Source organism: Bubalus bubalis, chromosome 5, assembly GCF_019923935.1.
Source record: "Bubalus bubalis isolate 160015118507 breed Murrah chromosome 5, NDDB_SH_1, whole genome shotgun sequence".
In the NCBI taxonomy this organism is placed as follows: Eukaryota; Metazoa; Chordata; class Mammalia; order Artiodactyla; family Bovidae; genus Bubalus; species Bubalus bubalis.
In genome coordinates this window covers 35,577,021-35,603,998 of record NC_059161.1, presented here as the reverse complement: position 1 = coordinate 35,603,998, position 26,978 = coordinate 35,577,021, and the positions used below count along the sequence as shown (strand labels likewise).

General features: G+C 39.4%; 1 protein-coding gene across 1 annotated transcript; it reads left to right on the top strand.

Moving 5' to 3' along the window:
• Positions 1–405: 405 nt before the first annotated feature.
• Positions 406–19,027, top strand: TNFRSF9 (TNF receptor superfamily member 9). The gene is made up of 8 exons (XM_006076670.4): positions 406–501; positions 1,220–1,398; positions 3,168–3,275; positions 3,872–4,009; positions 4,531–4,597; positions 6,249–6,379; positions 7,521–7,655; positions 18,009–19,027. The coding sequence occupies exons 2-8, from the start codon at positions 1,302–1,304 to the stop codon at positions 18,095–18,097; spliced, it is 765 nt and encodes a 254-aa protein (XP_006076732.1). The 5' UTR covers positions 406–501; positions 1,220–1,301; the 3' UTR covers positions 18,098–19,027.
• Positions 19,028–26,978: the final 7,951 nt, after the last annotated feature.

The window sequence follows — 26,978 nt, the reverse complement described above, 5'->3', positions numbered from 1 at the left end:
GGGATTCTTCAGGCAAGAATACTGGAGTGGGTTGCTATTTCCTTCTCCAGGGGATCTTCCCAAACCAGGAATCGAACCTGGGTCTCCTACATTGGCATGTTCTTTACCAACTGAGCTACAAGAGAAGCCCGTTGAGGGCTTCAAATACATTGAGGATGCCTTAAAAACTTTGGCAAGGAGAACTGCTATCAAGTGACAAAAATGAGTTTGCCAAAGTCATCTGAAACAAACAAACAAAAATGCCCTAACAGTAGGGGGCTGCTTTTAGTTTGAATTGCGTTATCAAGTCGGGACAGACACTCTAGGAGACTTTAAGGTCACCAAATACCAAGTGAGCTATTATACATCAGAGAGCTGTCTCTGGGGATTTCCCACGAGGCCACGCCCCCCCACTGAGTCACCAAACTCCCCTCTTTGACCTGCAGCTCTTCTCAGCTGCAGATCTCACTGCTCTGAAGATCAAGGAGAAGCAAATTTCTTCAGCAGCCCTGGAATCTCCAGGTTTGTCCATTTGGGGCAGATGGTTGGGGGAGGAGAGGAGGAACCGAGTAGGGATGAGGATGGGAACTTTGTTCCCTTTGTATGTTTCTAGACTTTCTTCCCTTCTGATTTCTAATGACTTTCACTCCACAGCCCATTAAATAAAGACCAGGAACCTGGCCTCTAGAGATTGCTGGACTCTAGTTTTATGACTTCAAATCTCAAAATGAACAAATACATAACTATTAAGAAAGTGTGATAGTGAGTTCAACATTTTAGCAATTAGGTGTTGTAATTCCACACACTGTTTGGACAAAGGAGGAATTTTAATAATGAGGTGTCTGTTCATGGAGCTGAACTGTCAGATTCTCTTTTTAAGGATTGTTATTTCAGTGACAGTAGGCCACTGCCATTGTTGAAATCTAGATGCTAATGCTGAATATCTATGAAAGTCCCCAAAAGTTCTTGCTATTGTTATTTCTGCATTTTGGCAAAGCATGTTGGAAACTGCACTCATAGACTTTGGCAAATCTGCACAAAGCTGTGTGTTTAATCATGCAGGTCTTATCATAGAAGTTTCTATGAATTCACTACCTTTTCTGTGGTATTCCATCATTAATTGCTCTTGAGAACCCCTGAGTTGTGATCTTGTAGAAATGCACAGGTAATAAATAGGTGAACTGTTGATAATTATGAAAGGAGAAACCGCCTCATCCTTGAAACTTTTTACTTTCTATAGAGTGGGTATTTGTGAAACCAGCTACTTTGATTAAAATTCTGTTGGACTCTGCTTGGCTAATAAATCTCTGCAAGATTTCATCATGGGAAATGGCTATTACAACATAGTGGCCACTGTGCTATTGGTCATGAATCTTGAGAGGACACGATCATTGCAGGATTTCTGTAACTGTTCAGCAGGTAAGAACCAAATTATCACGTGTGCTTGATCTGTTGCAAACATGGTTTGGTTAGTCTGGTAGTCAGAGCTAATTAGCTATGTTTTAATGATCCTTTAAAAAAATTAAACTATAGTTGATTTATAATATTGCATTAGTTTCAGTGTGTTAGCTGCTCAGTCGTGTCTGATTCTACCTCATAGACTGTAGTCCGCCAGGCTCCTCTGTCCATGAAATTCTCTAGGCAAGAATAAGGAGTGGGTAGCTATTCCCTTCTCCAGGGAATCTTCCATGATTCACACACACACACACACACACACACACATATATGTCTGTGCTTGTGCATGCTAAGTTGCTTCAGTCGTGTCCAACTATTTGTGACCCCATGGACTGTAGCCCACCAGGCTCCTCTGTCCATGGGATTCTCTAGGCAAGAATACTGGAGTAGGTTGACATGCCCTCCTCCAGGGGATCTTTGCAACATATACATATTGCAGTGTATCTATTAATTCCATACTCCTAATTTATCCCGCCCCTCCATTAATATCTTTTATTCATTCATTTACAAATATTTCTTGGATGCTGCATCTTAGCTGTGTGAACATAGCCTTCTCACTTAATCTCTTGTGTCTCAGCTTTGTCATGTAGGGGTGATATGAGCACCTATCATAGGATTGATTGCTGGAAGGACTGTATGATGGGCTTAGATCAGTGCACAGTACAGGAAAAGACCTCAACAAATAGCTTGGTGTATGAGGACAAGTATTCAGACTGGGAGTGCAACAAGGACTAAGCAAGTGGCTTAACAGAGTGAGAAAAGGCTGCTGCTGCTGCTGCTGAGTCGCTTCAGTCATGTCCAACTCTGTGCGACCCTATAGACGGCAGCCCATCAGGCTTCCCCATCCCTGGGATTCTCCAGGCAAGAACACTGGAGTGGGTTGCCATTTCCTTCTCCAGTGCATGAAAGTGAAAAGTGAAAGTGAAGTTGCTCAGTCGTGTCAGACTCAGCGACCCCATGGACTGCAGCCTACCAGGCTCCTCCATCCATGGGATTTTCCAGGCAAGAGTACTGGAGTGGGTCGCCATTGCCTTCTCAGAGGGAAAAGGCCGACACATTTAAATGTTAGTGTGCCAATAAAGGACATTGATCTCCCCCTTAATCCACTCATACTGGTCTCCCAGATCAATCAAGAGAAACTCTGTTTTATTCAATAGATTAAAAAAACTGTTTTTCTGTTGATTTTTTTGTTGCTCTATCTATACTTCACTGTTTTTAATTCTATGATTACACTTAGGGCAACCTTGCAAATGGATGTTTTGGGGTTTTCTTTGGCTGTATGTGTCTTCATTGCTGTGTGGGCTTTTCTCTAGTTGTGACAAGCAGGGTCTACTCTCGAGTTGCGGTACATAGTCTCATTGTGATGGCTTCTCTTTTTGCAGAGCATGAGCTCTAGGGTACTTGGTTTCAATAGTTGTGGCTCATTGGGCTCTAGAGCACAGGCTCAATAGTTGTGACTCACAGGCTTAGTTGCTCCCAGGCGTGTGGGATCTTCCCAGATCAGGGATCATACCCATATCTCCTGCATTGGAAGGTGGATTCTTTATCACTGAGCCACCAGGGAAGCTCTAAATGGATAATTTAAAACAGTCGATCAACAAATAAAGTGTGTTGCTATGTTACCTAGAAATCGAATCTTTATTTCATATTCTGGTTTTCTTGTGAACCTCATAATACTTCAGGTGATGACTGTCCATTGAAAAATGTGAACAGCTCTTATCTTCCCTTTTTAGGTACTTTCTGTGGGAAAAGCAGTCCAGAGCTTTGCATTTCTTGTCCTTTAAACAGTTTCTCCAGCACAAGTGGACAGAAGTCCTGTGACATATGCAGAAAGTGTGAAGGTATGATTAAAAAATGTAGTCTTTATGCCGATATGTGTTGGGAAGACAAGTTTTTATTCCCCAGTGTACTGATCTTGCTTGAAAGTCTGAAGTGTCAGGTCGACTGATTCCTCTGCCAATAGGCAGGGTCCAGTAAAATAATTTACTGTAAGAGCCAACACTGGTGGATTGAGCATTTTAAATATTAGAGGAAACATTCATTGGACAAGAGAGAATTTTTTTAATAGCAGAACGTAAAATGTCTTCTTTAGTTATAAGCTTTGTACTCTGAGGTCATTGTTCAGTCGCTAAGTCGAGACTAACTCTTATCTGACCCATAAACTGTAGCCCACCAGGTTCCTCTGTCCATGAGATTTCCCAGACAAGAATACTGGAGTGGGTTGCCATTTCCTTTTCCAAGGGATCTTCCCAACCCAGGGATTGAACCTGAGTCTCCTGCATTGCAGGACGATTCTTCACCGCTGAGCCACCAGGAAAGCCCCTGAGGTCATTAAGGAACGTTATAAGTAGAACGAGCATAGTTTGTATTGCAGAACATGAATTTGCTTCCTGCTTTTGGAGATCAAGGGTCGGTGTAACCCTGATGGACTTTGTAGGTATTTTCAGGATCAAGAAGCCGTGTTCCTCCACCAGCAATGCAGAGTGTGAATGCATTCCGGGATTCCACTGCGAAGGGGCAGGATGTTCCATGTGTGAAAAGGACTGTAAACAAGGTCAAGAATTAACAAATGAGGGTAAGTTTCCTCTTGTAGGGTGCAAATTTGTTATCTAGACTTAACATCATTCGCTTAGTTCATGGTCCTTTGATTATAAAACAGATTTGTAGAACCTTTAAGTAATAAATAATGAACCATGGAGTCACATATCTGATATTTGCAAAATTACTTTTAGGTCAATGAAACTAATTTGAGATGACAACATTTTTCACCAGAACCATGCTTTTTCATGCATATACAATACCATACATATAATTAGAATAAAACCTTTAGTCACATTAGGGTTTCATTTCAAGAAAAACTGTTGAACAATCTGTGTAGATTGTATTAAGCTAATAACTTTATTACAGGATTATATTTATCGCATACTGCTCAAGAAGAATTGTTTATCACTAATGAAATTCAGGAAGAATTGTTGAATAATCAGCACAGATCATATTAAATTAATGACTTTATTGTTATGAGATCATGTTCATCTCAGGGAAAGTTTAAAATGATAAAAATGCTTCCTTTTATTATTCCTTTAATTTTTATAAAAGGTTGTAAAGACTGCTCTTTTGGGACTTTTAATGATCGGGAACATGGCATCTGTCGACCTTGGACAGAGTATGTATCATTTCTTTTTGCTTAAAAGTAAAGTGTCAGGTTAACTTTTCCAACTGATGCTTTTAAAATTTTTAGTTAATTAATTATTTTAATTGGAGGATAATTGCTTTACAACGTTGTGTTGTTTTCTGCCATGCATCAACATGATTCAGCCATAGGTATGCATATGTTCCCTCCCTCTTGAACTTCCCTCTCACTCACTGATGCTTTTTTAAACCTGTCAAATGTAAATATTGAGTAACTGTGCAAATAGGCAGCATGGGAATGGTATGAGGTCATTGTGACTGGTTTGCCAAAATGGGCATTTTCTCCAAGAGTAATGCCCAGAACAGCTAAGTCAGATTTGCAGTGGAACTTAGTTACTGTCTGCCCCAAGGGTTCTTCTGTCTCCCTCTAATCTCTTTGCTGCCTCTAACATTTCCTTATTGACCAGTCCATCTTCAAGTGCTCGTGCCAGCACTGATAATGATATAGAAGAGGGTAAAGTATGTTTCCTTTCCTCAGAATGATTAACATAGACTTGGGCAAATAAGACCATCCCAGGCAGTCAAACAGCCAACAGTGTGTTTTGTATGCCTTTGTTCTTTTTGCATTGTATTTTCTTACAAGATCATTTTTATTATTATTTTACATTTACATTCTTATTGTGTTTTACAAAAGTATTGATTCATAGCACATTAGAAAGTTTTGTTTTTTATTTTTGTTTTTTGTCTTTCGACACAAATAGTTCTGAGCAGTGAAGTGACTCTGTGTGGAAAGTGGGACTGAGCTGGCTTTGGGGAATGGGTGGGTTCATCTTAGGTAAAGGACAGGGGAGAGACACAGGACAATGATGATGATGGTGATGATGACCACAATCATGTGCTTACTTGTTCAGTCATGCCCGACTCTTTGTGATCCCATAGGCTGTAGCCCACTGGGTCATCTATTCATGGGGATTCTCCAGGCAAGAATACTGGAGTGGGTTGCCATGCCCTCTTCCAGGGGATCTTCCCAACCCAGGGGTTGAACCTGGGTCTCTTGCATTGTAGGCAGATTCTCTGATCTGTCATATGCCAACACATAGTGAGGTTAGGAGATCCTAACCCTATGAAGGAGACCCAGGGTTCGATCCCTGGGTTAGGAAGATCCCTTCAAGAAGGGAATGGCTACCCACTCCAGTATTCTTGCCTGGGAAATCCCATGGACAGAGGAGCCTGGCTGGCTACAGTCCATGGGGTCGCAAAGAGTCGGACACGACTGAGCAACTAGCACACACACTACTACTACAACCCTATGCTAAGCTGTCTGTCCTTTCTGTGTGCCAGAGATGCTCAAATACACTTAAGAAGGTGGAGGTGACAGACTAACCAGGCAACAGCCTGATGTAGGCTATCATGGGCCAGGGTTCTCCAGACTGGGAAGGAAGAAGAAGCCAGTTAGGCAGGTAGCGTGAGATGGATTGTGGAGAGCCGTGAAAGCCAAGTGAACACTGGAGGAAGCCCGATGTTCAGTGAAGTTTTTCAAAATATCCTTGCTTTGCCTATAAACCCAGATCCACATACCCTTGTCACTAGAACTGCTCAATCAAGTAGAAAATGTCAGTCTTTTAAAATTAGAATGATCTGTACCTGGATTAATTATTTGAACTCTTTTCATTGGACTCTCTAAGCTGTTCTTTGAATGGAAAGGCTGTCCTTGTAAACGGGACGAAGGAAAGTGACGTAGTGTGTGGACCACCATCATCTGACTTCTCTCCAGATACATCCTCCACCATCGTGCCTGCCCCTGGGAGAGAGTCAGGTAGCTGGTTTGTTGCTGTTAAATAAGTGAATGTATCATGGCCATTCTGGTTGGCATCTAAATCACCCCAATGTCCTGATGTCTTGCATGTCAATCTATAGCAGGCACCTCCGACACACCTTCTTTCTCTTACCCTGGCTTCAAGAGACCCATCTCTTTCATCAGTGTTGATTATTTAGTCTGGGTTACATATATTAATGAGCAGAGCAAGGTGAGATTGGATCCAAATAGACACTAACCCCTTTGATCTTGCCAAATAACGATGGTGATAGAGTCCCATGTTTCCTATATCCTAGAAGGCCAAACCAGTTAATTTTGTGGGTCTCTAGAAAATTACTGGGCTTCCCTGGTGGCTCAGTGGTAAAGAATCCACCTGCCAATGCAGGAAATGTGGGTTCAATCCCTGGGCCGGGAAGATCCCCTGGAGAAGGAAATGGCAACCCACTCTAGTATTCTTGCCTGGAGACGTCCATGGACAGAGGAGCCTGGTGGACTACAGTCCATGGGGTCAAAAAAGAGTTGGACATGACTTAGTCACTAAAAATCAACAACAAAGGAACAACATTATTAAGGTTTTTTGTTTTGTTTTTTAAAGTTTTCTTAACAAGCAAGCAGGCAAATTTACTAAAAGAGCTGGTGGGAGATGCCTGAAGCACCTCTTCTCATGGTGAAGAGTTTAAAAATGCAAGTTTACATCAGCATATTTGGAAAATTATATTTTTGCCTCAGTTTTCCTTTTGCTCTTTTTTGTTTTGCAAGCTTTAAACTTTTTATTTTGTATTGGCTATTTTGTTAATAGCCAATTAACAGTGTTGTGGTAGTTTCAGGTGAACATTTAAGGGACTTAGCCGTACATATATACATGTATCCATTCTCCTCCACACCCACCTCCCATCCAGGCTGCCACATAACATTGAGTAGATTTCCATGTGCTATGTAGTAGGACATATAGCAGTACGTACATAACCTTCCCCAATTCCCTAACTATCCCTTCCTCCCATTCTCCCCACAACCATAAGTTCGTTATCTAAGTCTGTGAGTCTTTTTCTGTTTTGTAAGTAAGTCCATTTGTATCGTCTCTTTTAGATTCCACAGATGAGGGATGTCAGATGATATTTCTCCTTTTGGTCTTTTTCTACAGGTCTCACCTCCCAGATCATCATCTTCTTCCTTGCCCTGACATCAGCTGCCATGCTGTGCCTGGCGTCCTTCATGGTTCTCCGTTTCTCTGTGATTAAACAGGGCAGAAAGAAGCTCCTGTATATATTCAAACAACGTAAGATGAATATAAAAGTGTGAGATATCAGCTTTCTGAGGCTAGATGTTTTGCAGTAGAAAGAAAAAGATGATTTTTTTTTAAATTACAGAAGTTAGGTTAGTATAGCACAGTGGTTATCAAGCGGGACAATTTGGTCCCAAGGGGACACTCAGCAGTGTCAGGAGACAGGTTTGATGGTCAGAGTCTAAGAGGTGGTGGAGGGGGTGCTGTGCTCTGGTATCTAGTGAGCGGAGGTCAGCAATGCTGCTAAAATCCTATATGCACAAGGCAGCCCCACAACAAAGAGAGACCCAGCCGCAAAGGTCCATGGCTGAGGTGGAGAAAGCTCAGTGATGGCAGAACATAGCCCAGAGGTTCTGGAAAAATTACCACTTTAAGTATGCTGCAGCCTTGGACAACTGTGTGTGTGTGTGTGTGTGTGTGTGTGTGTGTGTGTGTGTGTGTCCACTCAATAGTGAATACAGGACACTGAAAAGAGGAATCAAAAATAACATTGCCCCATCTAGCATGACTTCTCTGGCTGATAAATGACCTTGACCTGAGCTAGACCCACAGCTAGAAGAGGGCCTAGAGAACTAAAAGGGAGTTTGAAGTGGTTTTAATGGGATGAGTTATTAGGACACTGATCTGGATTAAATGAGAATTTCAATGATGGATTCCACTCACTACACAAGATACTATTTCTATAAGGAACTCAGCAAGTGTCTAGCACAGAGTCAATATTCACTAAACGAAAGCTATTAATATTTATTCCAAAAGGCATATAGATGGAGGCAATCTGCATTTTTGATTTTGTGGAGGACAGAACCTTAGATAACAGGAAAGACTTACTAAGAGGAATTCATATACAAGAGGGTCACTCTGAGAGCTCTGTAATGTAGCCCAGGCCATCATAATATGATTAGAGAGTGTCTACTTGTAAGTTGCTAAAAATATAGGAGGATAATTGCTTTATAGTCTTGCATCGGTTTCTGCTATACAAAAACATGAATCAGCCATAGGTATAACATGTCTCCTCCCTCTTGAACCTCCCTCCCACTCCCCACTCCCTCCTTTTTCTCTCAGGTTCCTTGTGTTACAAGCAACTTTCCACTAGCTATCTGTTTTACATAGGATAATGTATATGTTTGGAGTAGGAAATGACAACCCACTTCAGTATTCTTGCCTGGAAAATTCCATGGACAGAGGAGCCTGGCAGGTACAGTCCAGGGTCGCAAAGAGTTGGACAGACTGAGCAGCTAAGCACTCACATATGCAATGCATAAGTGTTAGTATATAGTATTTGTTTTTCTCTTTCTGACTTACTTCACTCTGTATAACAGGCTCAAGGTTCATCCACTTAATAGAACAGACACAAATAAAACAATTATTCTCCAATTAAGAATAATTTTTTTTCTTAAAAAAGGCAAAGACCCTGGAGACAAAATATCAGTAATAATGACATAAAGTCCTGCATTGTCTCAAGAAAATGTCAAAAATATGTATAAATATTTTTTTAAATGTAGGAGGGAAAGAACTAGTAAAGTCTTATCTAAAGATGCAATACACTGATTTGTATAAAGGTTCTTTTCAGAAACAATACAAAATCTTTTCAACATTTTGAAATACACAGAAAAAAATGCATGCATGTAAAGTTTGCATGTATTTGAGCTAAGTTGCTTCAACTGTGTCAGACTTTGTGCAATCCTATGGACTGCAACCTGGCAGGCTCCTCTGTTTAACAAACTGTAAAATGAACACCTGTGTAACCCTACTCATGTCAAGAAATAGAACACACTCTGCTCCCCGGAAGCCCTTCTTGTGTTCCTTCCAGATTAAAAACCCTCTCTCTGCTAGTGCTAACCACATCTAGATTCTTACGGTGTTCACTTCCTTGCTCTTATTTATAGTTTTGCTACCCAAGAACATGGTTTAATTTGGCTGCTTGTGAAGTTCAGACCAGTGGAATCACACTCTATCTGTTCTATATTTTCCTTCCCCCTTTCACTCAACATTGTATCTTTATGATTCATCCATGTGTGGCATTTATCTTGAGTTGATTTCCATTGTTAAATGTTCTTCTATTGAAGGACTGTATCACAGTTTGTTTATCCATTCTAATATTCCTGGACAATTGGGTTGTTTCCAATTTGGGGCTCTTACAGAGAATAATATTTGGATATTTTTGTCTATGTATCTCAGTGTACATAAGTACGTTTCTTTCTTTCCTTTTTTTAAACCTAGCAATAAAGGTGCTGGAATATGTATCTTGGTCCTTCAGTTCAGTTGCTCAGTCATGTCCAACTCTTTGCGACCCCATGGACTGCAGCACACCAGGCTTCCCTGTCTATCACCAACTTGTTCAAACTCATATATAAAACTTATAAAACTTTTTGAGAGTGATAGGAGTCCAATTAGCAGCGTATGAGATTTCTTTTGCGCCAGTCCCTGCTAACACTTAGCATTATCAGACTTCTTAATTTTTATCTGTCTGACGGGTGTGTAGTAGTGTCTCGTGGTTTTAATTTGCATTTCCCTGATTACTGGTGAGATTGAACATCTTTTCATGTTATGTTTGGTCACTAGGATTTCCTCTCCTGCAAATCACCTGATCTTTTGAGCCTTTTCCCATTGGGTTGTTTGTCCTTTTCTTACTAATCTATAGGAATTTTTTAGTCTACTGTTTATGGGCAGCAAATATATTTTCCGATCCTGTGGTTTGTTCTTTGATTCTCTTTTTGAGGTCTTAACCTCTGATTTAAACTTTTAAATTCTCACCGAAACTTCTGATTTAAACAACTATCCGTCCCAGCTTTACCCGAAACTGCAATAAAGGTCTTTATAAAATGGTTTTCAAAAGTATTTATGAGTAATTAGGGAGTTTCAATGAAACTGTCATCCATTTAAAAAAATTTTAGGTTATTTTTTAAAACTTTCAATTTTGAAATAGAGATTCACAGGAAGTTGTAAAGACAGTACAGAAAAGTCGTATGTGCCATTCATGGGGTTACATCATATTTAACTATCTGGTAGCTCAGCTGGTAAAGAATCCTCCTGCAATGCTGGAGACCCTAGAGATCCCCTAGAGAAGGGATAGGATACCCACTCCAGTATTCTTGGGCTTCCCTGCTGGCTCAGATGGTAAAGAATCCGCCTGCAATACGGGAGACCTGAGTTCAATCCCTTGGTTGGCAAGATCCCCTGGAAGGGGACATGACAACCCAGTCCAGTATTCTTGCCTGGAGAATCCCCATGGACAGAGGAGCCTGGCAGGTTAGAGTCCATAGTGTCGCAGAGTTGGACATGACCGAGTGACTAAGGACAGCACAGCACACAGCACATAATGTGAAAACCAGGCAGCTGACTGGTACACTGTGTGTGCTTATTTTTTGTGTATGTGTACGCTCAGTTGCTCGGCTGTGTCTCTTTGTGACTCCCAGGGACTGAAGCCCACCGGGCTCCTCTAACCATGGGATTCTCTCAGCAAGAATACTGGAGAGGGTTGCCATTTTTTCCTCCAGAGGATCTTCCTGACCCAGGGATCGAACCCACATCTCCTGCATCTCCTGCTGGCAGGTGAATTCTTTACCATGAGCCACCTGGGTTTAGTGTATGTCATTTTATCACACGTGTAGACTGGTGAAACCAGCAGCACAATCAAAATGCAGAACTATTCCATGACTATTACATTAGCGCTGTTATGAATAATCATGTACAGGACTTGTGTGGACATAAGCATACATATCTTGAAGATAAATGCCCAGGAGTGCAATTACTGGGTCATATGATAAGTATGTGTTCATTCTTTAAAGAAACTGCTAAACACTTTTCCACAGGAGTTGTATCATTTAACATTCCACCAGCAAGGTGTGAGAGATCCAGTTTTTCCTCATCTTTGTCAGCATTTTGTATTGTTGCAATTTTTAATTTCAGTTGTTTGAATAGATATGCACTAATATCTCAATGTGGGCTTAATTTGCCTTTCCCTAAAGGCTGAACATTTTTCATGCACTTATTTTCCATCTATCAGTCTTCTTCACTGAAATGTTCCTTCATGTCTTTTACCCATTTTCTAATTAGATTGCCTATCTTTTGACATTTGAGCTATTTTTTAAAGTTCCAAGATATGAGTCTTTTATCAGATATGAGGTTTGTAAATATATTCTCCAGTCTGTCACTTGCCTTTTCATCCTCTTCACATGATCTTCTGCAGAGAAAAACTTTTTAATTTTGATGAAGTCCAACTGGCCACTTTTTAAATTTATGGGACTACATCTAAGAACTCTTTATTAAGTCCTAGATCTCAAAGATTTAGACTTTCTCCTATGTCATATGCTAAATGTTTTGCATTTAAATATACGTTTCATTTTTAGTTAAGTTCTATATAAGGTGTGAGAGTTTCAGGTCAATATTTTTAAATTATTATTATTTTTGCCTGTGGGTGGCCAATGGTTTCAGCATCATTTATTGAAAAGATTATTCTGCTTCCATTGAATTAATATTGCATTTTTGCAAAAACTCAGTTGGCTGTGCTTGTGTGAGGACTATTTCTGGTTTCTTTCTTCTCTTCCATTGGCCTGTGTGTTTTTCCTTCTGCCAACGCCACACAGTCTTGGTTACTGTAGCTGTGAAAAGTCTTGAAATTAGGTATAGGGTAGAATGAGTCCTCACACATTATTCTTCTCTTTCAAGATTGTTTTAGCTATTCTAGTTCATGAAGATAATTTTAGGATAATCTTATCTCTATCTACAAAAAGTCAGCTGGGATTCTGATAGCAATTGTGTTAAATCTGTACATCAGTTCAGGAAGAATTGAGATCTTTCCTATGTTAACTATTCCAATCCATGAACACAGTGTGTCTCTCCATTTATGTATATTTGCTTTGATTACTTTCATCAGTGCTTTGTAGTTTTCAGCATACAAGTCCTGCACATGTTTTTTAAATTTGGGCCTTAATATTTAAATTTTACAATTGCAAATGATATTTTATCTTAAATTTTGTTTTTTGACATGTTCATTGCTAGTGTATAGAAATACAGTTGGTTTTTTTGTACTTGGAGATTTGTCCTGTGATTTTGCTGAACTTGCTTACTAGTTCTAGGGTATTTTGTAGATTTCTTGGGATTTTTTACGTAGATCATAGTGTCATCTGCAAAAAAAAAAAAAGTTTTGTGTTTTTTCATTTCCAATCTATATGGCTTTTATTTCTTTTCTTGCCTTATTGTGCTAATTAGAATGTCCAGGACTATGTTGAGTCATAGTGGTCAAAGTGGATATCATTGCCTGCAAAAAAAAAAAAAAAAAAAAAAAACTCTCAGGGCAAAAGTATTTCATCTTTCATAAAGTATGATGTGAGTTACAGATTTTTAGTAGATATTCTTTATTAAGTTGAGAAAGTGCTCTGAAGATTTTTTTTAAATCATGAATTAGTGCTAAATTTTGACAGGTGCTTTTTTGGTATCAATTGATTTGATTATGTGATTTTTCTTCTTTAGCCTATTGAGATGGTGAATTCTATGGACTGATTTTTGAATTTCAAACTAACCTTACATCCCTGGATTAAAGTCCACTTAGTTATAGTATATAATTATTTTATATATGTCTGAATTCTCTTCATTAATATTTTGTTAAGAATTTTGCAGCCATATTCATGAAGAATATTGACCTGTGGTTTTCTTTTCTTGTACTGTCTTTGTCTGATTTTGGTATCAAGGTAATATTGACTTCCTCAAATAAGTTGGGGCTTATTCCCAACTTATTCTGTTTTCTGGAAGAGGTTGTGTAGAACTGGTGTTAGTTCTTCTTTAAATAGCTTTGTCTAGTGAAGCTATCTGAACATGGAGCTTTCTTTTTGAGGCTTCTTAATTACAAATTCAATTTCCTTAATAGGCCACTGAAGTTATTTAATTCATATTGAGTGAATTATGATAGTTTATGTTTTTTGAGGACTTGGTCCGTTTCATCGCAGTTGTCAAATTTATGTGCTTAAGTTACTTATACTACTCCCTTATATCCTTTTGTTGTATACAGGTCGGTAGTGATATTACCTACTGATACTGGTAATGTGTGCCATTCTCCTTTTTTCTGAATACGTTTTGGTAGAGATTTCTCAATTTTATTGATCTTTTCAAAGAACCATCTCTTTGTTTCATTGATTTTCTTTGTCGTTCTATTTTCAATTTCACCAATTTCTGCTTTTACCTTTATTATCTCCTTTTTTCTGCTTGCCTTGGATTTATTTTGTTCTTTTTCTATTTAGATGGTAGTTATGTTATTGGTTTGAGAGTTTTCCTCTTTCTATTATAAGAACTTCCTATTATAAGTATCCTCAGTACTAAATTAGCTGTGTCCACACATTTTGATATGTTGTTTTCCATTTTCTTTCAGTTTAGTGTATTTTTGTGTGTTTCTCTTGATTATTTAATAGTGTGGTTTTTAGTTTCCTAGTATTTGGTGATTTTTTTGTTTTCTTTCTGTTGTTGATGTCTATTTTGATTCCATTATAGTAAGAGGACACCCTCTGTGTGATTTCTTTTAAATTTGCTGAAGTTTGATTCGTGGTCCAGGTCATGGTCTGTCTTGGTCTTTTTTCTATTATTGTTGTTCAGTCACTCAGTTGTGTCCAACTCTTTGTGACCCCATGGACTGCAACCCTCTAAGTTCCCCGTTCTTTGCCATCTCCTGGAGCTTGCTCAAACTCATGTCCATTGACTTGGTGATGCCATCCAGCCATCTCATCCTCTGTTGTCCCCTTCTCCTCCTGCCTTCAATATTTCCCAGCATCAGGGTCTTTTCTAATGAGTCTGTTCTTGGCATCAGGTGGCCAAAGTATTGGAGTTTCAGCTTCAGCATCAGTCCTTCCAATGAACATTTAGGATTGACTTTAGGATTGACTGGTTTGATCTTCTTGCAGTCCAAAGGACTTTCAAGAGTTTTCTCCAACCATCACAGTTCAAAAGCATCAATTCTTCAGTGCTCAGCCTTCTTTATAGTCCAACTCTCACATCCATAATGACCTCTGGAAAAACCATAGCTTGACTATACAGACTTTTGTCAGCAAAGTAATATCTCTGCTTTTTAATGTGTCATCTAGATGTCAGCTTTTCTCCCAGGTAGCATCTTTTTAATTTCATGGCTGCAGTCACCATCTGCAGTGATTTTGGAGCCCAAGAAAATAAAGTCTGTCACTGTTTCCATTGTTTCCCCATCTATTTGCCATGAAGTGGTGGGACCAGATGCCATGATCTTTGTTTTTTGAATGTTGAGTTTTGAGCCAGCTTTTCCACTTTCCTCTTTCACCTTTTTCAAAAGGCTCTTTAGTTCCTTTTTGCTTTCTGCCTTAAGGGTGGTGTCATCTGCATATCTGAGGTTATTGATATTCCTGGCAATCTTGATTCTGGCTTGTGCTTCATCAAGCCTGGCATTTCTCATGATGTACTCTGCATATAAGTTAAATAAGCAGAGTGACAATATACAGCCTTGATGTCCTCCTTTAGACACTTGAAAAGGTGGATAGACTGTACTATAAATATAAATTTAATCCTGTTGATTGATAATGTTGCTGAATTCTTCTATATCATTTCTGATTTCCTGTCAAGTTGTTCTATCAACTCTTGGAAGAATGCCATTTAATTCTTCAAATATAATTGTGAATTTGTATATTTCTCTTTTCAGTTTTATCAGTTTTGCTTCACCTATTTTGTAGCTCTGTTGCTTGTTGTATACATATTTAGTACTGCCATGCTTTCTTGGTGAATTGACTCTTAATTATGTAAGCTCCCTCTCTGTTTCTGGTAGTTTTCTTTGTTCTGAAGTCTACTTTATCTGATAGTAATATAGCCACCCTTGCTTTTTAAAAATTTATAATATACATGGTATATCTTTTTGCATCCTTTTACTTTCAACCTTCCTATATTTTTATATCTGAAATAAATTTCTTATAAATAACATATAATGGTCACACTACTAATTTCTGTCATCTTTTGATTGGTATATTTTTAAAATGTACATTTAATATAATTACTTATATGTTAGGACTAAAGATGTTATTTTATTTTTGTTTTCTGTTTTCTTTCTCTGGCTTTCATTAGAAATTCACTGTCGTTTTTGGCTCTTCCCCTCTAAGCGATGTGTTACTTCCCTCTGGCTGCTTTCAAGATTTCTTTTTGTTTTCAGAACTTAAACTGAAATGTGTCTTGGTGTGGATTTCCTTGGATAGTCCTGTTCAGGATTCACTTAGCTTCCTAAATCTGTAGATTTAAGCCTTTTACTAGATTTGGCAAATTTTCAGCCATTATTTCTTCAAATACTTTTTCAACCCTACTCCCTTTCTCTTCTTCTTCAAGGACTCCAGTGACATCAATATTAGTTTATTGTTGTTTTTTTCCCCTATAGTCCCACGTGTCCCTGAAGCTCTGTTCACTTTTTCCCCAGTCTTTTCTCTCTGTTCAGATGTGGTAATGATTCTTTCCTTTCCTTCTTCTCCATTCTTGTGCTGAACCCATTCACTGATATTTTAAGTTTTGGTTATTGTAATTTTTCAGTTATAAAATTGCTACCTGATTCTTTTCTAAGATCTTGTATTTATTTTTCATTTGTTTCCAGTGTGTTCCCAATTGCTTGTTGAAGCATCCATCTTTTTGATGGCTACTTTAATATCCTTGCCAGATAACTCTAATATCTACATCACCTAGACCTCCTCAGGATGGTATCCTTGTTATTGCTAGACATGTGTGGTGGTTTGGGCTCCCCATTAAGCCTCTACTAATAAGACTCTGGCTAGGTTGAGGGACTTTGTTCCTGCTCCCCACATGGCTTCCACTGATAATAAGTGGATGGGATTGGGGGTGACCTTGATACTGTGAGTGGTGATGAAGTCCTAACTCTCCACTAGGACTCCTCTGATGCCACCCTAATAGGTATGGGCCAGTGAGCCTTGATAGCACTTGGTAAGAGTGTAAGTCTAAGTGCTCTACTGGGTCTTAGTGGTGGGCTTGGGTGTGGGACCACTTTTATTAGTCTACTTTTATAGTTCCCAGTCCAGGGCATATGAAGCAGAAAGAATACCCAGGGAACTTAAGGCCATAGCTCCTTGGGTTCCAAGATCCTTAACTGGTCTACTTTCTTGCCACCTTTCAGGTTCTTCTTATGTTTGTTATATAAAAGGTCCAGCATTTTCAGCAATACTTAGCAGGAAGAATAGAAGAAAGTATGATTACTCTGTCTTTCCAGAATCAAATTTTCATTTAAAAATTAATCTTTGATGCTATTTCAAAAGGAAAAAGACATCTCATTGGGAATCCTGGGTATCTTGCCAATTTTTAAAAGATCTTGGAGATGGTGTGCTTGTTGAGCTTTGATTATTTTTTTACAGTTAAAAAGCATATAAAGTTGGGGTAGGGCCTTTTGCTTTGTCAGGGTATAAAAATATACCTACATATATATATATATATATATATTTTAACTGATACTATATTATGTATAGTATATATATATATATATATTTAACTGATATACCTATATATATGGGCTTCCCCTGTGGCTCAGTGGTAAAGAATCTGCCTGCCAATTCAGGAGATATAGTTTCAATCCTTGAGTTGGGAAGTTCTCCTGGAGAAGGAAATGACAACCCACTCCAGTATTCTTGCCAGGGAAATCTCATGGACAGAGGAGCCTGGCAGGCTATAATCCATGGGGTTGCAAAGAGTCGGACATAACATATATATATATCTATATGTGTATATATATATATATTGATGGACTTGGGTGTGAGGCTACAGTCATATATGTGTGTGTGTGTTAGCTATATATAAATTTTAATATATATTTTAGAATTGCAAGTTAATCAGCAATAGCACAAATAACTTTACACTAACATGTAAATGAAAATCTGGAAGCGAGTGCATAAATCAGTTCTTTACTTACTAATCGATGGAAGCAGTAGGAGTATATTTAACATCTCAGAGTCATAAGCATAAGCATTTCATTCAAAAGAAACCATCTAATGTGTAATCTAAGTAACCCTCATGACTAAAACATGTGCTGCTGAATTGAAACTGCAATCATGTGTGGCATATGACTAATTTTATGCTATAATGACTCATGCTCAAGACAGTTTTTAGTTTTTGTGGACACTAAAGAAACTAGTTTGTTCAGGACCAATAAAACAGTACTAGGTAAAAAGAAAAAAAATTTTAAATAATCCTGAAAAATTTTATATTTGCTATAACCTCTCTGGCTGATGAGTTTGTTCAAACTAAAGCTGAGAATGTTTGCTGTTTAGAGATATTCTGCAAATGGGATTTATGGAAAATGGATGTTAAATGATTAAAACAGACAATTAAAGATAACTCTTTTAAATTACCTTTTAGCATTTATGAGACCAGTACAAACAGCCCAAGAGGAAGATGCCTGCAGCTGCCGATTTCCAGAAGAAGAGGAAGGAGAGTGTGAACTGTGAAGATGTGTTGGGACTCTCTTGAGAAGAATCGCAGGAGAAATATGAAGGATCCCACTATTGTACTTTCTAAAACATCATTCCAGATCACACCCAGGATTACCCCAACAAACTTTTCCTAAATGCTAGTGAATTGGTCTTTGAAGATGTACCACTTTTAACAGAACAGAAAAATGGGACAGAACTGGTGGTGAAGGGGGCATTTTGTACATACTGCTTAAGAGGTTCAGGCTAGTTTTCTTGAAACCAAGAGAAGTATATTTTAAATTTAATCATGGAACCCAATGGTGCAGCTAAAATGATAATCAAAATCAGTTCTATTTTTTTTTCTGGTGCTCATATGAAGTGTGTCAATAAGCCGTAAGATGCAGACAATATCCCCGACCAGATTTTCCATTGGTTCAAGCATCCTCAACAAGGGCCTCCTCCACTGTCGGGAGAAAGAATGATGACAATCATCGTCATGGCCCAAGTTTGGGATCAAGAGCAAAAAAATGAAAAAAAAAAAAAAAGGCAGACCTTGGGACTTCCCTGGTGGTGTAGCAGTCAAGACTCCATACTCCCAATGCAGAGGGCACAGGTTTGATCACTGGTTGGGGAGCTAAGATTCCCTCATGCTGTGTGATGCAGTCAAAAACAAACAAAAAGGGAAAAAAAGAAAAAAAGCAGACCTTGATGAAGAGTTCTGAAAAGAATCCATGGGTATCCTGTGGTCCTCTCCATCTTCACATCTTCTGCCTTTGTCCTACTCCCCTCTGAGTCACAACTTACTTTTTTATATTCTTAAAAAACTTAAACCGTAATATTTGATATACATAAACTAGGAGACCCACGAACACATCACCCGACCAAGCAAGAGTTGCCAAACTCCCATGGGCCAAATCTGAGATGCCGTGTGCCTTCATATGGTTTTACATGTATAAATAGTTAAAAGCAAATCAAAATAAGAATATTATCTCATGACACATAAAATTAGCTGAAACTCAAATTTTGGAGTCTGTAAGTAGGTTTTTTGGAAAACACAAGCCACCCGCAGGTGCCCTTTGCATTACAACAACAGAGCTGAGTAGTTGTGACAGAGACTGCATGGCTCACAAAGCCTAGAATATTTAATAACTGACATATAGGGTCAAAGTCAGGATCAGAGCATCCATCCTTGTGCCCCTTCCCTCCTTCATCTCCTATCTACCTCCCCACCCCAAACCCAGAAACTTCTCCCAGGAATGTTGTCTATCATTTTCCTGCCTTTAACAGACCCATTTATCACATAAATATGTACCCCACAATTAGTTTACTTACTTTTGTTTGTTATTGACCTTTATGAAAATGGTATTATGCTATATGGAAACTTACTGTGCTTTAACCACTGGAAAGTATATTTATAAGACTCACTCATGTTATTTTGTGTAGCTAGAATGCTTTCATTTTGACTGCTATATAGTCTTGCAAATATACTATTATTTATCAAATCCACTCTGAACTACAGGACATTTGGGTTGTTTCCAGGTTTTTTTTTTTTAATAATTATGGAAAACATTGCTATGAATGTTCTTTTGTATGTTTCCCATTGATGAGTGTCTCTAGGGAAACTTCCTTATAGTAAGAATTTCTGGATTTTAAGGCATTTGAATGTTCAACTTTATGAGCTAGTACCCATATCAGTAAGGATGTGCTAAATTACGCAGAAAGAACAAGTGACCCCACCTCCAAAGTCTTAATGGGTCACAACCACACAAAAGAGGTACACTTCCGGCTGTCACGATATGCCCACTGCAGGCTGGCTGTGACTCTGTCCCATGTTATCTCACTCTGGGATTTAGGTGTATAAGTCCCAGAGCACCTTCTCCTTGGAACACTGACCAGCTCGTGGCAAAGAAACACAGGTCACTTTGCTCATATTTAGTTGACTAGATTCTAACTGTAAGAAAAAGTCATGCAGCCAACTATGGGTAACTACAGGGCGGAAAGTATAATCCTCACACAGGGAGGGGCAGCAAATATTTCTGAGCAATAAAGCGTCTTCTGCAGGGCTGAACCGCTTTTCACTGCGGTTGTTCTAATTTGTGCTCCTGTCAGCAGTGTAGGAGCACCCCTTACATTTCATCCTTGCCACCCTCGGGTATTTTCAGAGTCTTAATTTTGCCAACCCAGGGAGTTTAGGATGGCATCTTACCATGCTCTTATTTTGCATTTCCTTCATTACTAATGGGTATCTTGTCACATTTTTATACCAATTTTTTTCTTTTTTGAGAAATGCTAAGCCGTCGTTTTATTATTGATTCATAGAAGTTCTTTACATAGTCTTGATAATAATCTTCCATTACTTATATGTGTTATAAATACCTGCTTTATTTGCAATTTTTTCTCTTTTTGTAGTGTCTCTCTTTGTCTTGACAGTAATAAGAGGTAAAGTTCTTAATTTAATATGGTTAAATTTACAACTCTTTTACTAGTTAACATTTCTTTGGCGTCCTGGTTAAAGAAATCTTTTGCCCCGCCAATAGCATAAAGATCTTTCCCCACATTTTATTGTAAAAGTTTTAAGTTTTGTTTCTTGTATTTCATTCTAATCAATCAGGAAAAATTTTTGTGAATGCTATGAGTAATGATCCAATTTTGAGTTTTTTATATGGATAACCATCAGTCCCAGTATCAATTAATCAATAGGCCATTTTTTTCCTTATGGATCTGTAGTACACCTCTGTCATTTCCTAAATTTCCCTCTATCTATGAGTGTTTTCTGGGATCTCTATTCTATTCCATTGACCAATTTGTCTGTCCTGTGCCAATACACACTGTCTTTGTTATATTAGTTTAATAATAGCTCTTGATACTTGGCAGGACAAGTCTTTGATGTTCTTCAATAAAGTTTCATAAAATTTCTCTATAAATTGTACAGCTTTTGTTAGATTTATCTCTTGATTCATTGTTGTTGCTTTTTAAATGATTTTGTTTTTTATTGGAGTAGAGAGATGTCATTGATTTTCTTATATTACTTTCTAACCAGTCTCTTTCTGAAACTTACCTATTATTTTTAGTAGTATGTATGTGGATTCTTTCAAGTTTCCTATATAGACATGTTATTTGTGATAATAATAGTTTCTTCCTTTTCTAGTCTTTTATACTTTATTTCATTTGCTTGATGTGCTGCTTGGCTTCATGCCAGGACCTCCAGTACAGTGTAATATAGTCTTTTTAAAGTCTTATTTATAGAGGATACTTTCAGGGTATTATTATTTCTTTGGTAAATATACTCGATCAGATTGAGGAAGTTCCCTTCTATTCCTGGTTTGTGAAGAGGGCTAGTTTCCATTTTATAATCGGGAAAAGGTGTTGAATTACATCAAATGATTTTTCTGGAAAGAAAAAGGGCATTTGATTGTAGATAACTCAGCCAATGGTTCTGTCATGTTGATTTGGATCTAAACTTCAGTCACATTCCAAGAAAATTTCTGCCTGAAAGAAATTGAATGCAGCAACAGGTATAATAATAAGTATTCCTTCTTCCCCCTTAACATATGCTTTGGTGTTTGATGTAACAAAGGTGGCACTTGTGGTAAAGAATCCACCTGCCAATACAAGAGGCACAAGAGATGCAGGTTCGACTCCTGATTGGGAAGATCCCCTGGAAAAGGAAATGGCACCCCACTGCAGTATTCTTGCCTGGAGAATCCCATAGACAAAGGAGCTTGGCGGCCACAGTCCACGGGGTCGCAAAGTGTCAGATACAACTGAACCCAGCACACAGCAAAGAATATGTGTTCGGAAAACATTTGCTATTTTAATTTAAGTCAAGGAAGTACCTCCCATTAGCTTTTTCTTTACTATTTTGGTAAGAGTTTGTTGTTTATAGTAAAAGACTGTAATGTTTGTGGAGGATTTTCTGAAACTTTCTAGGAAATCTCATCAAACCCATGAAAAAGTAACAATGGGCATGATTAGTCTTCCAGAATGAGAACATTTGAGATATGATTTGGACACTTTGACCAACTCTGAATGGCTCATAGGCAGTCTCTGGCTGTTAATTTTGGGAACCTGACGAGGATGCTTCAGGCAAGAGTCCTGTTAACCCGGTATCCTGGCAAGAATAAGAGAACAGTTTGGTGGTACAGTCCTTTGAAAATAAGAGGCAGGGACACCCTGGAAATCCAGTCGTTAAGTCTCCATGCTTCCACAGCAGGGAACATGGGTTTGATTCCTGGTCAGGGAACTAAGATCCCACATGTTGTGCAGTGTGGCCAAAAGGTATAAATGAACGAAGTGGTATAAAATAAGAGGCAAAGCAAAGCTGAGGGATTTTACCAGTGCTGCTTCAGAACAGAGTTAGGTGTAATTTTTTTCTCTCTCTTCCAAACTACAACGCTAAATTCCAACATGGCTTTCACTCTCCACTTTGGTGCCTTTGTGTTTAATTCTCTGTTGCCCATTATCCATAAACACAGAGGGACTGATCATGCCCCGCAGGCTTGGGTCACCCAATATACCTCATCTGTCCTAGATTGTAAACACAGAAAATCCACAATTTATTCTACTTATCTGACCTAGGCTGTGTTTATTACACAGACTGTACCACACTTTTATCATAGTATATTTTGGCATAAAGTCTAAATGGTATAAATGAAAAACACAGGAACTTGGCGGTATGAGTCATCTTTCCCCCTAAATGACAGTTAACGAAGAATGAAAATCAAGACAGAACTTAGTGATCCCCTTTTGGGACAGAACTTAGTGATCCACTTTGGGGATTAATTTAGGAAATCCACTAGTTAAGTTGAATAGAAGTTGCTCTGGTCAAAAGAAATTAACCTATTTAGGGATGGACAAGTTGGAAACAGTCTTCCAAGTGTTTCAAAACAAGCCTTGGTGACTTCTGAAGCAAATTTTGATTTTCTCCTCTGGTGGCAGGTGTCAGTCTGATGGAAACTTCTGATATGAGGGGCACTGGGTGGCTCTAATGTGTGCCTCCCTCCTCTGCAGAGCAGAGCTTTCCACTGTGGGTGGGTGTACACTCAGACCACAGAGGGTGTGAGTTATGTGCGGTCTGTGTGTGGTGGGGCCAGCAGCGCAATCATTACGTATGTCTTTTTAAAAGGGCTCTATAAAAAGCCTAAAATAAAATGGACTCTATAATAAAACATACACTGATTGCTTTCACAGGAAAAAGGAACACCTAAGAAAATTCCTAGTTTAAAAAATGTCTATATCCCTTGCAATGTCAAATCATAAAGGCTAATAGTGAATTGATGTGATATTCTTTTTTTTATTAAAATTTTTTTAATTGGAGGTTAATTACTTTACAATATTGTATTGGTTTTGCCATACGTCAACATGAATCCGCCACAGGTGTACACGTGTTCCCCATCCCGAACCCCCTTATCTTTAGTCATGGTGAGCAGGGGCTACTCTTCGTTGTGGTACACGGGCTTCTCATTTCGGTGGCTTCTCTTGTTGCAGAGCACAGGCTCTAGGGCACGTGGGCTTCGGTAGTCGCAGCTCACAGGCTCTAAAGCAGGCACGGGGTCAGTTATTGTGGCACACGGGCTTAGTTGCTCTGAGGCACATGGGATCTTCCCGGACCAGGACTCAAACCTGTGTCCTCTACCTTGACAGGCAGATTCCTAACCACTGGACCACCAGGGAAGTCTCTGATGTGCTATTCTTTGTAAATACCAGAAACAGACTTTAGTACCAAGCTATGTGAAAGATTTTGAGTCTGGGATTTCTTTGGTTCCAACAACTTACTTTTTATTCACATATAAAGATGAATGCTTTTTTTTATATCAATATTGATTCGGATAACTGTGTTTCAAATTAAGTCACTGAACCTTTCAAACAACATGCCTTTTACAAATTCATGGAAGTGGCTGATTCTGACAAACCCAGGGAAGGGATGACTGTGAGATACAAGGGCCTCTTCATTGGACCTGCATCCTCCAGATGCTCTGATCAGCCCCATGCTAGGACACCAAGACAACAGACCCACCTCCCTCTTGTCAGCTTTGAGTCCAGGGGACTGACTAACACAGTGTTACCAGGACTTACTACATGCTAGGAACAGAACAGGAACTAGGAGGTGAGAATGCAGCCTTCCTGGAGCCTCCAGGTATGTCAAGAGACAGCTGTGTGCTAGGGAGCCTGAATGCTTGGTGGGGAAGCATAAACATAGCAAGGGTGGAGGGAGGGCTTCTGTGGGGGAGGGTGAGGACAAGTGGGAAGAATAGGTGATATCTACTCAGGTTGTATGTTTTCCAGAAGGAGCAAGGTGCCCAGGCAAACAGGAGGGAGGGTCAGGGTCAGGGGATGGGCAGAGGAGGTGAAGGAAGCTGCAGGTTGTCCAGTCACCAAGTTGTGTCAGACACTTTGCGACCCCATGCCAGGCCTTCCCGTCCCTCACCACCTCCCGGAGTTTGCCCAAGTTCATGTTCATTGAATTAGTGATCCAACTAATCTCATCCAACCATCTCATCCTCTGTTGCCCTCTTCTCCTTCTGCCTTCAATCTTTCCAGCATCAGGGTCTTTTCCAATGAGTCGGCTCTTTGCGTCAGATAGCCAAAGTATTGAAGCTTCAGCATCAGTCCTTCCAGTGAGTATTCAGGGTTAATTTCCTTTAGGATTGACTGGTCTGATCCCCTTGCTGTCCAAGGGACTCTCAATAGTCTTCTCCAGCACCACAGGTCGAAAGCATCAATTCTTTCATGCTCTTCGTTCTTTAAAGTCCAACTCTCACATCCATACACGACTGCTGGAAAGACCACAGCCTGACTATATGGACTTTTGTCGGAAAAGTGATGTCTTTGTTTTTTACTATGTGGTCTAGGTTTGTCATAGCCTTCCTTCCAAGAAGCAATCATCTTCTAATTTCACGGCTGCAATCACTATCTGCAGTGATTTTAGAGCCCAAGAAGAGGAAATCTGTCACTGCCTCCACATTTTCCCCTTCTATTTGCCATGAAGTGATGGGACCAGATGCCATGATCTTTGTTTTTTTAATATTGAGTTTTAATCCAGCTTTTTCACTCTGCTATTTCACCCTCATCAAGAGTCTCTTTTGTTCCTCTTCACTTTCTGCCATCAGAGTGGTATCATCTGCATATCTGAGATTGTTGATATTTCTCCCAGCAATCTTGATTCCAACTTGTAACTCATTCAGACCAGCTTTTTGCGTGATGTGCTCTGCATATAAGTTTAATAAGCAGAGTGATAATAAACAGTCTTGTTGTACTCCTTTCTCAATCCTAAACCAGTCAGTTGTTCCATGTCTGGTTCTATTTCTTCTTGACCCACATACAGGTTTCTCAGGAGACAGGTAAGATGGTCTGGCATTCCCATCTCTTTAAGAGTTTTCTGCAGTTTGTTATGATCCACACAGTTAAAGGTTTTAGCGTAGTCAATGAAACAGAAGTAGATGCTATTCTGGAATTCCCTTGCTTTCTCTATGATCCAGCAAATGTTGGCAATTTGATCTCTGATTCCTCTGCCTTTTCTAAACCCACCTTGTACATCTGGAACTTCTCAATTCAAGTACTTCTGAAGTCTAGCTTGAAGGATTTTGAGCATAACCTTACTAGCATGGGAAGTGAGTGCAATTGTCTGGTAGTCTGGATATTCTTTAGTACTGCTCTTCTTGGGAATTAGGATGAAGATTGACCTTTTCCAGGTCTGTGGCCACTGCTGAGTTTTCCAAATTTGCTGACATATTGGGTGCAGCACTTTAATAGCATCATCTTTTAGGATTTTAAATAGCTCAGCTGGAATTCTATCACCTCCACTAGCCTTGTTTGTAGTGATGCTTCCTAAGGCCCACTTTTGACTTCACATTCCAGAATGTCTGGCTCTAGGTGAGTGGCCACACTATCGTGGTTATCCAGGTCTTTAAGGTCTTTTTGTAGAGTTCTTCTCTGTATTCTTTCCATCTCTTCTTGATCTCTTCTACTTCTGTTAGGTCTTTACCATTCTAAGCTGCAGGTTAGCAGGGGCCACATACTCAGATCTTAGAACCTAAGTTAAGAAGCTCAGATTTTCAACTTTGGACACCGACAAGGGAGCTAGGGAAGGGACCTGATGTGCTTTGCATTTTAGAAAGATCTCCTTGACTACAGTAAGGAAAATGAATTAAAGAGATCAGGAACTCTTCCAGGAGGGAGACTCATCTGGCTGGGGGAGGTGGGGAATGAGGCCCTGATTCCTGGCTTGGGCAGTTAGGAGGACAGTGGTACCATCAGCAGAAGCAAGAAACCCTGGAGGAGGAAGAGGAAAGTCAGCCCTGGACCCTTTAGGATACCTCAGTGGAGGGGCCAAAGGATGGGTGGAAGTGGGTGAGAAGATGGAGGACAGGGAAAACGACCTGGCAGAGGCTGAGGGCAGGGTGTCCAGCATCAAGATGATGGCAGACTCAGGGTGACCCAAGGTCACCAAGATGCCATGACAGTTGACAATGAAACATGCACTGGGTTTAGCCACAAGGGATTAACCTTAATGAGAGGCTTTCAGGGGAAAGCCAGACTATGGGAATCTGGGAATTCATGGTGAGTGACAGCAGGTGAACTCAAACCTGTCAAAAGTTAGTGAAAAAAAGGTGTTGGGGTGAGAACTGGGGAGCCACATGGAGTCGTGGGGTCTTGGGATAAAACAGGGATGCCCAGTTAAATTTGAACTTTAGAGAAGCAATGAATAATTTCTCATTATAATAGGTCCCACTATCTAGGACATGCTTTTAGCAAAAATTTTCTGTGGTTTATTTGAAATTCAGATTTACCTGGGTGCCTTTTTTTCTCCTTCTTGTTTTGGCCACACCGAGGGGCTTGTGGGATTTTAGTTCCCTGACCAGTGATTTAAAGTGAGACCTTGCAGTGAGAGCTCAGATGGACCACCAGGGAATGCCCA

Excerpts from the sequence above, each read along its gene's own strand:
- TNFRSF9 (XM_006076670.4), top strand. The coding sequence starts at position 1,302 with ATGGGAAATGGCTATTACAACATAGTGGCCACTGTGCTATTGGTCATG. Across the intron at positions 3,276-3,871 it reads CATATGCAGAAAGTGTGAAG|GTATTTTCAGGATCAAGAAG; the intron begins GTATGATTAAAA and ends TGGACTTTGTAG. Across the intron at positions 4,598-6,248 it reads ATCTGTCGACCTTGGACAGA|CTGTTCTTTGAATGGAAAGG; the intron begins GTATGTATCATT and ends GGACTCTCTAAG.